The following is a 16,526-nucleotide window of genomic DNA, read 5'->3' as shown; positions in this document are numbered from 1 at the left end:
AATTAAATAGATTCGGGTAGCTGAGAATAAATTTTAATCAGGTTTGAGACGGATTCGGATTTTGATAATATTAATCGGGTTCGGGTAGGGTAATTTTTTAGGGTACCCTGTCCGTTGCCATCCGGATTCGGGTAGGCTAATTTTCGCAGGTGTCCTACCCGTTACCATCCCTATGTGTAAAGCTCCCTCACAACACGATTTGTCTGTGTTGACATTGAGATCTATTTACTCAGATTGACTTATTTTATTTCCTACTTAATTTTAGTATTTTAGCTATTATGGGATTTGTTTCCTTTACTTTCTAGGAGTTTTATTCCTTATTAGTTTAGGATTTAGGTATTATATTCCTATTTAGTTTAGGAATGCTATAAATTTATTATGCTTATATTCGAATTAACAAATCTACTAATTTTGGACTTGAATGGCCAATCTGATTAAATTGGAAAAGTTCATCACCATAGCTAGAAGGGGGGAAAGGATGATATGGGACATTTTTGGTCATATAGAAAGGCCGTCTATTTCATCAACAGAAGTATGAAATAGACGACAAAAGGAGTGTGAAAAGAAGAAACTCTTTCTCTCGCCATCTCTCCACATAAGTAGATTCGTTGGTTTATTTCTCATATTAGTTGTGAATTCATGTCAATCAATATCAAAACTTGCATCATATTGCGAACACTCTCGACAAATAAATCACTTTCCCTTCTTGCCACTACCTCATCTTTTCATGTTTTAGTTCTTAATTCTTTCGAGTCAGCACAAAATTTCAGTCTTCCAAGCAAGAATTTCAATCTTCAGTTCGATTTATCGTGAACGCAGAATCATATGTAGTGTTACAGTTGATCTCTCTTTCCTTTTCATTACTCTCAACCCATCCACTTATTTTCCTTATATCTGATCAATTCCTGTTGGTTCACTTCGAGGCCAAAACCTGAAAATATGATCTTTGTCTTCTCTTCAATCTTCATTCTTTCAATAACTGCAGCTCATGCTTCCATCTGGTGCAACTATACTTGTGGTTCCAAACATCTTCCTTACCCTTTTGGATTCTCCTCTGGCTGCAAAATTCAATTAAATTGCAGCAGAAATGGTGAAATCCTTGTCAATAATGAGTTTCTCGTCCAATATATAACCCAAGATAAAATAAGAATCAACGTTCAACCCCAATGCAACCGTTCAGTCCAATCCTTCCAAAATCTATTTACCAGCAACTTCGCACCCACATCAACTAACGCAATTCTATTGAATAACTGCTCCTCCAGGGACGTCCTCCCATGCAGTATACCTGCCATCAGCGTGGAGACCCATTTCCAGTCTGTTAATTGCTCAAAAAACAGCAGCTTAAATTGCCTTTTCAATCTAACTAAGGATGGTTTCTTTTACAAAAGTAGTCAGCTTAGCCAGTGCCGGTCTCTTTTGTCATCGATATCATCCAACTACTCTATCACTTCCGGTGTTACGTCGTTGGATGTTCAGGTGATGGACCTTGGATGGTGGCTTCCAGGGAATTGCCATTGTTCCGACCATTCCACTTGTAATGGATTTGTAAGTCCTGCTGGACCAGGATATCGGTGTCAGTGCAAAGATGGATTCATCGGTGATGGATATGCAGCCGGTGCCGGCTGCCGGAAAGGTTAGCTAATTCTATTTGTAGTTCTCAACATAATCAAGTTTAAGCTGTTAATATGCTCCAACTCTAAGAATTACTTGAGATTAATAGCACATCAACATCTCATCATAATCACTCACTCTAAGCGGCAGATAGGAAAATTAGAGAGGTAAATATTTAAATTTAATTCTATTAAACGAGTAATATAGTTTTAATCATTAAATCAAAGTTACGGACGCAACCGATTAATCATTGAATGGAAGTCAAGCTAATCAAATAGACCAAATTCTAATTCATAATTATTTATTATTATTATTATTATTATTATTTAATTTTTTTTTCCTAATTAGAAAAAAGGAATGAGAAATGATAACAATGCAGGGTGCTAGGTACCCTAATCTAGCACGCTTCTTGGGGGCCCTAGGCCTTGAGTTATTATAAAATATAGCCACTTGTATGTAGAATCTACAGGTCCAACTACATGAGATTGCATTTGAGAATAAAATTAGACTTGTTGAAGTGACTCATCGTGGCTGCTGCATATATATTAATATTCCAATATTTATTTTCTTCCTTTTAAATAAAAAAATTAATAATTATTTATAGACATAGGGAAAAAAAAAAATCATATGCTGACAAAGGAGCAGCTCATGGCTAAGGCATAGAAATGGGGTGAAGAGCAACATGAATTTCAAGATTTGAGTGAGGAAGGTCAAACTTGAAAATAATTAGTATAATGTGTTTGGTGGAATAGTTGATTAAGCATAAATCATAAAGAAACCTAGCTACTACTTTCTGGGTTTTGTCAAAACTAATTCTGATATCCATCAAATGATCAAGAGAGAATCAAACTTAAAATCGGTAAGGGTTTAATTTTTATAATATTATTAAATATATTAATTGAAATTTATTTTAATATTATTAAATATATAATAAATTTATTATTAAATATATAAAATTTTATTTAATGAGTATATTTGCAAGAGAATTTATAAAACGAATTTAATAGATTTTTCTTTAAATTGATACTTAATTAATTTGAAATCAATTTTTAAATAAAATTTTAAAAAAATGAAGGTAGTGCAAACTAATAGTAGTAGTTTATTAAAAGTAATATATATAGTATTAAAGTCGTTTTTAAAATTATATTATATGAATTTTTATTGTGTAGACCCAATTTAATGTGAATGTAAGATATAAAATGCATAACGAGGCTCAACTATTAAATGCATGAATTCCATATAATTATATTTTGAGTCCACGGTGAATCAAGTTTAGACAAGAATTTACCCATATTGTATATCTGCCTAGCTACATGACTTTGATAAAATTCTGCAAAATCTCTCACTTTTTCCTTTTCTTTGTGAACAGCCTCTTGCAATCTAGCAAAATATTTATCTGGCGAATGCGGAGGAGCGACAAGAATTGGAGTTTTAGTTGGAGGTATATTTCTTGCTATTGCCAAACGTAAAATAAATAAAAATTTATATGTATTCTAGTAGGCAAGCCAATTGTCTAATAGTAAATTGTACAGAGAAGAAGAATTTAATTTAACTTAACATGAATATTTCAATCCTAAATCTAGACGTTAGTATCTTTTCTCAGGAATTGTTGCTGGAGTAGCTTCAATGGTCATTCTGGGTCTCCTGTGCTGTTTTATTCGAAGACGGTCCACTTCAAAACCCAAAGGCTTCACAAAGCTCCGCCTGGCTGAAGCGACAGATATCAACATTCCCATCTATCCCTACAAGGAAATTGAGAAAGCCACTAATAGTTTTTCAGAGAAACAAAGGCTTGGAACAGGGGCCTATGGAACAGTTTATGCTGGTAAACTACATAATGATTTGTGGGTTGCCATTAAAAGGATCAAACATAGGGATATTGACAGCACTGACCAAGTCATGAATGAAATCAAGCTCATTTCATCGGTGAATCACCCCAATTTAGTTCGACTCTTAGGTTGCTCTATAGAAAATGATGAACAAATTCTTGTTTATGAATTCATGCCCAACGGAACATTGTGCCAGCATTTACAAAGAGAAAGAGGCGATGGACTTGCCTGGCCTGTTCGCCTCACTATTGCTGCTGAAACTGCTCAAGCTATAGCTCATCTCCATTCTGCTATCCACCCCCCAATATACCACAGAGATATAAAGTCCAGCAATATACTTTTAGACTACAACTTCAGGTCCAAAGTTGCAGATTTTGGTCTTTCTAGACTTGGTATGACTGAAATTTCCCATATCTCAACAGCCCCACAGGGAACTCCAGGGTACTTGGATCCTCAATACCATCAGAACTTCCATCTTTCAGATAAAAGTGATGTTTATAGCTTTGGGGTTGTTCTTCTAGAGATCATTACAGCACTGAAAGTGGTAGACTTTTCCAGGCCCCAGAATGAAGTGAATTTGGCTGCTCTTGCCACAGATAGGATTGGAAATGGAAGATTAAATGATATTATAGATCCATTTCTTGATATCCACACTGATGCTTGGACCCTTTCTTCTGTACACAAAGTGGCAGAACTAGCATTTAGATGCCTAGCATTTCACAGAGACATGAGACCTTCAATGATGGAAGTTGCAGCTGAACTAGAGCAAATAAAGCTAAGTAGATGGGCACCTTCAGAGGAAATAAATTACACAGCTTCATCAGCTGATACCTCCTGCTCTTCTTCATCGAATATCAGCGAGAAGCCTCTCAGCTTCACTGATATTAAGAAAGCTCAAGTGGAAAATAGCAGAGTTTTGTTAACAGAGGGCAGTAGCGTGGAGTCAATGGAAATAGCAAAGGACAATTCACCTGTTTCGGTGCAAGATCAATGGTTAAGTGAACAAAGCTCACCCTGATCGAGCAATCGGATAAATACTGTAATTCGGTGATTTTCATTCGATACTTGGGTTCAATTTTAGTGTGAATATTGTAAAGGTAAATTTTGAGATAAACCAACTATCTTAAATAATGCTGGAAGGAGGTTCGTCTAAATGCGCAAGCATGAACATTTAAAGCCTGAAATTTATATATCTGTAGGTAGCCTAACATTGAAGTAGGTAGATTCTAATAACTACACCCCAAATGCTAGTTTAAGGGAAGTGATTTGCTCAAATTTTACATAACACAAACACCTTATCACAAACCAATATAGGACACAATTATATATGGTCTAAAATAAGTGAACCCTTGAGATACAAACTGGTGCCTCACCTGCAGAATTTTTAAGAACCAAACCCAAATATAGAGAAAATCGACTCAAACTGAATCAAAAAAATTTGATTCGATTTATCGGTTTGATCTATTACCAAACAATTACTAGTAGCAATTACCAGTAGAATCAAATCAAGATTATTTTCAATCATGATTTATCAAATCATTCCATACATACAGGAAACACAAAGCAACAAGAGCAATTTTACATTTTGCAACAACAGTGAATAATTTTTCAATAATTTCAACAAAGGAAGATGAAGAAGAAGAAATAAGAGAGACTTTCCACAAACACTAAATTCTCTGCATCTCAGATCAGATATGCATGGTATAGTTTTATATTTATATACATATATATTGTGGAAAAAGTATATATGATCTTGGTATAATCCAAATGGTAACTACATTCAAAATTCACTGCCTAATTAAGTTCGAGTTTCTAAGTCGTAATTACATTAATTTTATTTAATTATATGGCTCGATAGTCTAATTTAAATTTAAACAAATTTATTAATTCATCGCACTATAATAAGTTTAGACTTTAACAGCATGTCTTATCTGCTGTTAAAAATTTAAAAAATATTGTTAATAAAAATTATCAGCAAACATATAGTAATGTCTATAAATCCTATATTCTAAAGTTTAACAATATTTTTATACTAATTTACATTACTATCATATAAGATATTGTATATATTATTTATTATATTATATATTATCTTGATGCCAAAATACATTACTTGATATATTTATTATTTTAATATTATTTATAAAATAATGTTAAAAAAGTGTTATTAAAATCTTTTTTTTTTGTAGTGTCGGTTATCCAATTAGTTTGTGTGAATTTATAGTAATTTTATAAAAGTAAGGTTTTATAAACAAATCAAATTGATTCAACTTTTGATTTTTAGTTAAATCATAATCCTATTTCTCTTGTAAAAATAATTTTATTTTTATTTAAAAAGTTGATATATTGGCTTCCTTGTAATAAATTATTTGTTAAAAAAATTCAATTAAATTTTTATACAATCATGTTTGATTTTTTTGTTAAGTGAATTTTTTTATTTTCAACATGAGAATTGATAAAAAAAAAATCAATGAAATTGAATTTTTTATAAAATTTTAGTTTTGAAAATGAAGGAATGAAATTTAGAAAAGAAACGAAGTTGCAATTGCAGCCATAGCCACGAATCACCAAAACTACACCTTGTGGCAGGTCTTGCGAGATTTACAAAGCTATAGTTGATCATCTGATTCTTGAAAGTCTTACGTGCATGGAAGCATTATTGGTAGCTAAAGCTAAAGGGTTTAGGAAAGCTATCATCGAACATGCATGTAGTCATTAAAGCTCTTCAAGGTGAGACAATTTCAATATCAACTCAGGGTATCATCTCTAATATCAAGTCCTTACTAGGTTTTTTTGACACAATATCCTTTTTGTAGTTGAGAGGAACTCATCTTTCATTTTCAATCCTTTAAGGCAATTGCTCTTTGTTTCAGCTTCTTTTACCGTCCTAATGGCTTGTTCTTAGTTATCTTTGATTAAAAAAAATCAATGGAATTGAAAATGGCAATCTCCATGCCCATTTGAAAAAAGGAATGGCCGAGAGAGAGGGAGAAAAACGACAAGAGTTTGGGAAATTTTTTGAGATGGTGAGAAAAACTTGACAAAAACGCCCACTATTCCAACACAAAGCTAAGTGCCCATTTATAAGTGCCACGTCATAGCAAGTGTGAGCTGTATTCAGTTTAAACTAAATAAATCAAATTGTACTATCATAATTCAGTAATTTGATTTGATTTTTAAGATAATTTGATTCAATTCAGTTTTAGAGATTAAAAATTTCAGTTATTTCGATTTGATCCAATTTTGAAGAAAAAATCGATTGAATCGAACCGAATCAAATTACTTTATTAATTTTTAAATTAATTTATTTTTATAAAAAATTTATGAATAATATATAATTATATATATATTAATTTTATTGATTAATAGTTATTAGGTTCAAATCAAGGTCAAAATCATACCAAATAATCAAAAAATCAAGTCTAAATTTAAAAAATCCATCAAAACTCAAAACTGATCGGTTCTAACAGAATCAAATCAAAATAGAGCAGTTTGATTTAATTTAATTTTTTATTCATTTCGGTTCAATTCAGTTTTTAAAATATGATAATTCAGTTAATTTAATTTTGATGATTTAGTTCAATTCGATTTGATTTAAAACGAATGCTCAGCCCTAATCATACGACATGAAAATCAGTAGCCACAAGCCAACAAATAGTTATTATAAATAAATTGAGAAAAACAATAGTGGCACATTTGTAAATTGATAGCTCTTTTTCTATTTACCCGTTTTTTTCTGTTTTATTTATAAATAATTGTATTTTTCTATTTTTTATTTAAATCATTTATACTTGATTTATTTATAGTTTTTTAATTATTTCATATTAATAATTTCTTAATTAAATCTTTGAATAACTGTCTCCTTTGTGAATTTTCCTTCTTAAAATTTAAATATTTAGAGTTTGCCATAAATAATTGAGGTATGAAATATATTTTATTTTTAGATAATAAATAAATTTCTTATAAAAAAACCCTTAAAATAACCATAAATTATCAAAATTTAAATAAAATTGACCCACAAATTAAATTTAAATTTTCTTTATTTAATAAAGGCATAAAAATTCAATTACAATTGATAGATTATACCACGAAAGATAGTCCTTTTAAAATAAAAAAAAATCAATTAAATTATTGTGCTTGATTTAAATTTTTAATTTATGTATATTATAAAATAAATATCAAATGGACCACATTATTTAAAAGTGCAAATGGGCACATGGTTACAGTCATCATCACGAAACAACATTTTTTTTTTTCCTTTAAAATTGACCTATTACATTAACCAAAAACTCATAAACCTATTTGCCTAGACTAGATTGAGCATATTTCCTTTATCAAATATCCATCAATCATTTTGGTCTCACCAGATAATAGGCCATTGATTGGTATCTACGAGGAAACCAAGCAGAAAAAGTCTCTTCCCATCTATGAGCTTGCCTTTGAGATTATCAGAAAAGAAGAAAAGAAACTGCCCCCTCCTAAATCAGTTTTTTTCACTCCTCTTGTACTTCCTTTGGTGCAACTCTGTATAGAGATTTAAATTTTTACCAACTCTTTTGGAAAAAACAAATACTAATTTTAATTTTATTAGTCAAAAGCAATGTTGTTAAATCTAATTTAGAGATTGATTCAGCGAAGGGATTGAAATGATAGATCAATGATTTAATTAGTGATCAATGGTTCAATAAGTTTATCATTAAAAATTATTGAAATATATATAAATTAATTAAATATAACAATTATTACTATAAATAAATAAGTAAAATTAATTAATTAAATTTTAATTATTTAAAATTAAACTTTAACATTTATTAAATTATATTTATATAAAATTTAATAGTGTTTTTTAAAATCTATATAAAATATAAATGTGTGAAGAGAGGGTGGAACATTGACTTTACCCAAATTGCCCTTCATATTTATAATTATATTTTTTATTATTTAATTTAATTTTAGAATTTATATAAATTTAAAATTATTATGATTTAAAATTTAATTATCTATATAATATTAAAGTTCATATAAATCTAAAATTCTTAATACTACTTGTATTTAAATTTTACTTAATTAAATATTTATTATAATGTAATTTAAAATAAAATTTTATAAAAATACTTTCATGATTTATATTACTTACAAAAATAAAAAGTATTTTATTTATATGAATAACTTTTTAATGAATTTTAATGAAATTTTATCTCTATCTTAATTATAATTATTTATGAAAAAATATTTTAATACAATAATATTTAAATTTACATAAATGAATAAAAAATTAATTTTTATTAGCTAAATATATGAATTATTTTATTAATTTTTTAAAATTTTCATTTAATTTAATTTCTTATGATTTCATTAAAAAAATATTTCACATAAAATAAGTTTATATTTTTAATTGTATATATATTTCTAAAATTCTTAATCATTGCATTAATATATATATATATATATATATATATATATATATATATATATATATATATATATATGCAACAACGAAAAAATATTATAAAAATATTAATATTCATTGATTTATAAAAAATATTTAATTATAATATATAATATATAATAAAATTATATGAATCTAAAAGTTTTAAATAACATACGATTGCACATATAAAATAAATTATATATATGAAAAAAATTGAATAGATAATGTATTATTTAAATTTTTTGTTTAATTATAAAATTAATATGATGACTAAAATTTATAATACTAATTTTTTATTTAAAAAAGGTGCATTATTAAAAATTTAAAAATATTAATATGAGTACATGTAAAAAAAAACATAATTATTTTTTAATATAATAATCTTATTTTAACGTAACAAATAATGAATACGTAAAAAAAATTAAAAATCATATTTTGAATATTGAATTGTTATTTTAATTTAATAAGTTTATATTTAAATATAAACACAAATTATATTTAGTATAAAAAGAGTTCAATTTTTATATGAATATAAGTATTACATCATTCAATAGAATTTTTTTTATTTAACAACTTTTTTTATTAAAATTTAATATTTACTTTTAAAAAAATAATTATAAAAAATTTAATTTAAAAGTATGTTATAAGTTTATTTGACAAAATATTTTACTATAAATCGAATAATTGTTTATACATTTTTCACTATAATTATTTCAATTAAAAATAATAATATACTAATGTCAATATTTTTTATTCTATGACCATAGATTTTAATTTTTATATAAAAAAATTTTAATTATTAATTTATTAGTATTAATATATTTATCAATCTTATTTTAAATTTTTTTTAAGATATTATATATCGAATAAAAATTAATAATATCAATATTAATTGATATGGGTGTTCACAATTAATTTTAACAAATAAAATTAAAAATTAAATGAAAATAATAAGAAATAAAAAAATTAATATTATATAAAATTATATCAAATTAAATTTATTTTATTATTATATATATATATATAAACTCTTAAATAAAGTTGAAAAAAGTTTATATTTTTCACTCTAATAATATATGTTTTATAAAAATTATAAAATGTTAAAAGTTAATTAGTCTCGATAAACTTAACACTTCATTATTGTAGAAATTTAACATTAAAATATATGAACCAACAAAATAACAAATAGTTAAATTCATATATTTATAAAACACTAGTTATAAAATTATGTTATAATAATAAAATTTTCATAATAAATTTTACTTTTATAATTTTTTTATTTTTATTAATATACTTACATTTTTATTAACTTAATACAAAAATGAAAAATTATTATATAATAATATTATATTATATAAAAAATTAATAAATAGTTATTTAAAAATATTAAATTACAAATTCATACAACAAGTATAAAAAAACGTGCAACACACATTTAAAAAAAATTAATTTATATAAAAAGTATTCAAGTAATATAATATATAAAAAGTTTTTGAAGATGCATAATTATGTTTTTAATATTTATGGAATAGTAAGTATATGTTAAAAACAAATAAAAATTTATTTTGTAAAATATATTATATTATTATAAAATAATATATATATATATATATTGAAATTACAAGTATAAAACTAACGAGTTAACTTAATTAATTTAAAATTTAAAATTTTTTTATAAAATTTTAAGTTTAATTTATCTTACTAATATTAAAAAAATATTAATTTTATTAATTAATTAAATCGACTAAATCAAATTATTTATATCAATTTATTAATTCAACTATAAGTTAATCGAGTCACATTAATTCAATTATCGAATCACACTAAATAATTTTTATCTTATTTAATTATAAATTTAAATTAAATTTAAATTAATTAATTAATTTATTAATCCAACCAACCAATTTATCCGAAATTAATAATTATGTTGAAAGGGAGACAGCCATAGCAAAATCAACCCCATTTTAGTAAATAAAAACGTCCTAATCATCTTCACTACACATGAACATGATAAATGATAATAATGGAAGCAAAGGGCCCGTCCACCGCCTCCACGTCGAATCCATGCTCACAAATTCTTGACCAATTAATAAATAGCATATAAAACAATTTATTTTTTTTTATTTATAGAAAGGTATCATCTATATTTATAGAGAGAAGATTTACGTAGATCAGATACACTTAAAATTTAAGAAAGAATAAAGATTGATTGGGATGAGAGGGTATTTTTTTCATATAGAATTCGTTTGAGAAAAAAAAATTATAAAAAAAATTAATTTAATTCTCATATAATCATATTATTTTTATGATTTTTTTAGATAATATTTTTTAAAAATTAAATTCTTTTTACCTATTAAGTTTTTAGATATGATAATTGACAAAAAAAATTAATTAAATTTTTATGAAATTCTAATTTCTAAATAAGGAAATAGTGATTTAAAAAAGAATAACTAATTGTCAAAAATAAATACAAACTTTTGTATTTATTGTTCATTTTATTTAAAAATTTTAATTTTAAATAATTTAATTATATCTTCCAAAATTAAAAAAAAATTATCCAAAATTTATAATTTAACTAGTGAATTTTAAATTTTGCCACATTATAGGTCAAGTGATTTGATAACTGATAATTTTTAATTTAAATCATCTCTCTTTTTTATTTTCTCTTTCTTAATTAAATTATTTAAAATTAAAAAATTTTAAATAAAATAAATAATACACATAAAAGTTTAAATTTAATCTGCTAATTAGAAAAATTATTATATTTTTACTTATTTTATATTTATAAATTTATTATAATTATAATTAATGTATTTTATATTCTTATTTCTGAAAAAAAAAATTATGTATTATCATGCTCAATTATCAAGAATTTCCATTCAAACTTGGAATGATGAGCGTTAACTGTTAAATTGGCGTAAAAACAAAGGTTTAAGCGGATAAGATTGTGGTCTAGCCAGTGAAGTCAACAAATTTGATAGGGTTAGACCCACTTGATTTGGATATTATGAGCTACAGCAATCCAATGCTTAACATTTCCATTTCAATCACAACACGTTGGACCATCTTACAGGAGAACTTTTTTTTTTTTTCTTAAATTAGAGAAAAACAATATTTATTTTTTTATTTTTCTTATTTTCCAAATAAAAGAAACTGTTCATCTTTCTTTATTTTCCCCTAATTATCCCCCTATTTTCCATACATCTAAATACAGAATAGGCTTGAACAATTTTTAGTGTGAACTAAAAAAATCAAACAAAACCTAGATATTTCGATTTCATCAGTTTACTTTTTTAATTCTATTGGTGCAGTTCGGTTTGAAACTTTTAATATATTTAGTTTTCGATTTTGTTCGGTTCAGTTCGATTTTTTATTGATTAAAATCAATAAAATTGATTAAACCAAATAGTAAAATGACCTAAGTAATTTTTTAGGTTAAGATGCATAAATCTCAAGGCTCTTATCCATTCAAATCCAGTCCAGAGAATTGAAATTAACCTAAAATATTTTTAGATTAATGCAATGAAACTGAACAAAACCATTATTTTTCGATTTAGTTTGGTTTGATTATTCTTAAATAATCACTTTGATTCAGTTTACTTTTTTAAATGATTCAATTTTTTGATTTTTAGAGTACCGAACCGACCGAATGCTTCCCTATTAGAGGGTTATTGTTTTGCAAAGTTGTCTAAATCTATATGTAAGTAATATTTATATTTTCTATAAAAATAAAATTACTTAAATATTTTATATTAAAATTTTGAGTAAATAGATGTATGATATAAAATATTTAAGTAATTCATGTCAAAAATATATAAATAATATTTACATTAAATATTTAAAAAAATCTAAAAATTTATATATAAACAAAGAAATATTTTTAAAATTTATTCAAAATTTCCACATTTTAATTTTTCTTTATTTATCGTTTATTTATTTATCGAGACAAATTACATTACATCCAATATGTACGAGATATTATATGGTACAATTGTGATTTTATGTCAGCATTTGACATGAAATGATAAATCAATCATGTAAGGACAATTAAGCATAAAAAGATAATTATAATTTAGAAAAATGAAATTATTTTTAATATATAGATAAAATTTAATTTTATAAGACTCATTTTAACTTGATTATTACTCCATGATTAGTTTGTCATTTCATATAGGATTACCTATATAAAATAATTGATTCATTATATAATTTCCCATATAGGGACTGCATATATATCTCCCTTTTTCATTTTTTTCTCCAATAAATACAACATATTGTAGCTTAAAAAAAATCAGTAGTGGAGTTAGGATGTTATCTTTCTGGAGTCAAATAAGAAATATTATGTAATTAGAGTGATATGCAAAATTTTATTATATTTATAATTCTATTATAGTTAAAAAATTTGCAAATTTTACAATGAATTTAAATTAATTAATAAATAATAAATAAAACAAATTAAATTATCACTAATTTATTAGAAAATTTTAAATTTATAATCAAATATTTTAAATATATAGATATTACAATAGAAATATTTGTGATTTTTTCTTAATTACTGATTAAATAGCTAATAATTCGTAGCTGTTAGGGTCACAAGTGATGTTATTTATTGTAGCACTTTTTGCACGTCGTAAGGCCAACCGGATTTCTTACACATCAACCAGAAAAACTACTTTAATGGGAATAAAATTAATATCAAAGGGACCATCATTTCATAACCGTAAAGTACCGTTAAATACTAAAGTTTAAAAAAAAAAATTCCAAATAAATCTTAAACGTGCACAAAATACCCTATTTGCCTAGACTAGATTGAGTATATTTCCTTTATCAAATATCCACCAATCATTTTGGTCTCATACTCTTATACCATAATATTTGAATTTAGCCCTTATATTTATTTAAAAAAATTAATTTAATTTATTTTTAATTTTTTATATAAATTAATTTAAAATTTTTAATTTTAATTTTAATTTATTAAAAAAATTAAAAATGAGATAAATTAAATTTTTTTAATAAATATAAAACATAATTGAATTTAAAGCCTATAAATTCAAACTTTTGCCAACTCTTTCTGAAAAGAAAAGAAAATTAATTTTATTGGTAGGAGGGAAACAACCTTGGCAAAATAAAAACCATTTCACTAATTAAAAGCATCCCACCAACCCATCTCCACGGCCCATGAATATGATAAATGATAATGATAGAAGCAAAGGGCCCTTCCACCGCCCCATCTCCACTGCCCATGAATATGATACATGATAATGATAGAAGCAATGCTCACACATCAATGCTCACATGGAAATTTTCGAGCAATTATTACATTAGCGAACCTGCGACATCCCATAATTTTTTTAGGGAAAATTTCCCTAATTTTTATTATTATAACACAAAATGAGCTGTCCTAAAAACTTGCTCTCTTCAAAGACGTAATCGTGATGGAAGACCCCAATGGCGACGACCCAACTTCAATTTCAAACGAGTCGTATCGTCGAAATAATTCAACCACGAAAAGTCGGGAGATAAGTACCACGAAATCTTTACCCGCGCATTGTTTATTTCCCACCGTTGGATGATCTGTCTCAGGCCCGTTTGACCACAGCACGTGTTGCAACAACTTTTCTCCCTCCCCCACGAATCGATCCGGCACGTACTCGTCGGGGGTGTCGAATATTTTCGGATCTTTGGTTGCAAAAGGTTGGTACCCGAATATCATCTCGCCTTCTTTTACTTCATACGCAGCGTCGTGGCTTTCAATGATCAAGTCACGCTTTGCTTTACCATACTGTGCTGGTACTGGCGGTTCGATACGGAACGCTTCGTAGACGGCGGATTTCATCAGTGGCATCTGTTCTAGAGCAGCCATCGTGATCTCCCCACCGTTGGATTTAATGACTGATCTGATCTCTTGGGCTAGTTGGGTATGGAGCTTGACTCCAGCACGGCCGATCCACTTGAGTATGTTGGGGAAGAAGATCTTAAGGCCGCCAAAGGTATTAAAGCACGTCGCGAAAAGGATATTGTGACAGGCTTCTTCTCGCGAGATACCCATCTTCTCAGCCTCGTCAAGTAGGGATCCGGCGGAGGAGTAGAAGTAATCGTAGAGTCGCTTGTAATCTTTCTTGACGAGAAAAGCAGGGAGACGGAAGGTGTGGATGGTGGGCTCTTCAAGAAATGCCGGAAGGCCAAGTGTGAGTATAGGAGCAAGTTGAAATAATACCCATTTAGCTATCAGAGTGGGTCCGTCAGTCCCGATCTTAGTATCCACAGGGTTTACACCGAAATAACTCCGACCCAAGAAGCTAAAGGCCGCTTGTTCGCCGGGATTGTTGAAATTGACTTTACCCTTAGACGCGAGATCCTTCTCCAGACTCTCAAACAGTCCGGTATAAGTCGAGCTGAACTCAGGGATTACATGATCGCGGCGAGACTTCAAAAGATAGAACAAGAAATTCTTGAGTTGGGTATGCTTCGGCTCAGACGGGTCAAGGTATGAAAGAATTCTGTAGCCGCCGGTGAGCTCTGTGGAGGGCATGAAGGTACCAGTAAAAAGATCTTTCTTTTCGACCTTAGTTACGTCGAAAAGAACAGAAAAGCTCTTCCCATCAAGCACGACGACCACGTGTGGATTGGAAGAGATGAAAGGACCAGGAGGCATGTTGGCTCTGAACACCGTTGACTGGTACTTTTGAGCTCTGGATTTGAAGTACTCTTCTTTGCCTTGTTTATAGAAATAATCAAGTCGATCATTGATGGGACCGATAAAAGGGAGGCCATAATCGCCGGGGATTTTGAGAAGCGGAAGTTTGGAAGAATCAGTTGGTGAAACAGTTGGCGACGAGATACCTATAGATGGTTTTTCAGACACAGAGGCCTTGATTGGAGAGAGAGAGGATCGTCGAGAGTAAGGCTTAGTTGAGCTTCTCAACGACATAAATTGAGATTGCAAGGAAGGAGAAGGCAGAACTGAGGAAGCCATGTTGGTAGTGAAGTAGTAGCCTTACGGAGCTATGTAGCTTAGAGATATTTCAGGTACTTGGAAGATTGGTATGAGTATAAAATGTAGAAAATTGATGATTGGGCGAGTAAATGGAGGGTGAGGGTCTCTCGTTATTTATAGTGGTGGGGAGCATTGTCCTGAAAAAGCTTGTTATGCTCTCTGGTAAAGAATCGTGGAAGGCATGCATTATTTGTTTATTTATTTTATTTTAGAATTAAGGTGCTTGGGCCTTTTTTTTTTTTTTTTTTTCTTTTTCTCAACTGGTCCTCCCAAGACTATCTCCCTTCCGTGTTTCTTGTTTACGTTCCCATGTGTTCCGTCCATGGCCTTTTCAATTATTCAATTATTTTATTATATGAGCTTAATTTCATTTATAATCTCTTAGACTTTAACTAAAGGGTATTTTTAATTACTGTATATTCTAATTTTAATTTATATTATAAAAATATTTAAATTTTAATTTAATATTAATCTTATAAAGATGAAATTACAGTTCATTTTTTAGTGGTGTTATTGCTTGAGTGTCCATTACAGATAGATCATAAGTCCTTTTGAGTTGTCAAAATGGTTCGTTGCAATTATGACTGCAATTGCTCTAACAAAAAAGTCAGGTGAATGAGAGTTGGTTATGGGCAGACGATAAGTCTTTCCTTTATAT

The 16,526-nt window shown here is 27.6% G+C and overlaps 2 protein-coding genes across 2 annotated transcripts; one reads left to right on the top strand and one right to left on the bottom strand.

Annotated features, from left to right (window-relative positions):
• Positions 1–547: 547 nt before the first annotated feature.
• On the top strand, positions 548–4,594 carry LOC110657575 (wall-associated receptor kinase-like 14). The gene is made up of 3 exons (XM_021814815.2): positions 548–1,633; positions 2,981–3,052; positions 3,215–4,594. Exons 1-3 carry the CDS (start codon positions 940–942, stop codon positions 4,456–4,458), a joined length of 2,010 nt encoding a protein of 669 aa, XP_021670507.2. The 5' UTR covers positions 548–939; the 3' UTR covers positions 4,459–4,594.
• A 9,345-nt stretch (positions 4,595–13,939) lies between these two features.
• Positions 13,940–16,073, bottom strand: LOC110652728 (allene oxide synthase). The gene has a single exon (XM_058133135.1). The coding sequence runs from the start codon at positions 15,845–15,847 to the stop codon at positions 14,273–14,275; it is 1,575 nt and encodes a 524-aa protein (XP_057989118.1). The 5' UTR covers positions 15,848–16,073; the 3' UTR covers positions 13,940–14,272.
• Between the last annotated feature and the right edge of the window lie 453 nt (positions 16,074–16,526).

The sequence above is a fragment of the Hevea brasiliensis genome, chromosome 2, assembly GCF_030052815.1.
Source record: "Hevea brasiliensis isolate MT/VB/25A 57/8 chromosome 2, ASM3005281v1, whole genome shotgun sequence".
NCBI classification, from domain to species: Eukaryota; Viridiplantae; Streptophyta; class Magnoliopsida; order Malpighiales; family Euphorbiaceae; genus Hevea; species Hevea brasiliensis.
This window is presented reverse-complemented; position numbering and strand designations above follow the sequence as displayed.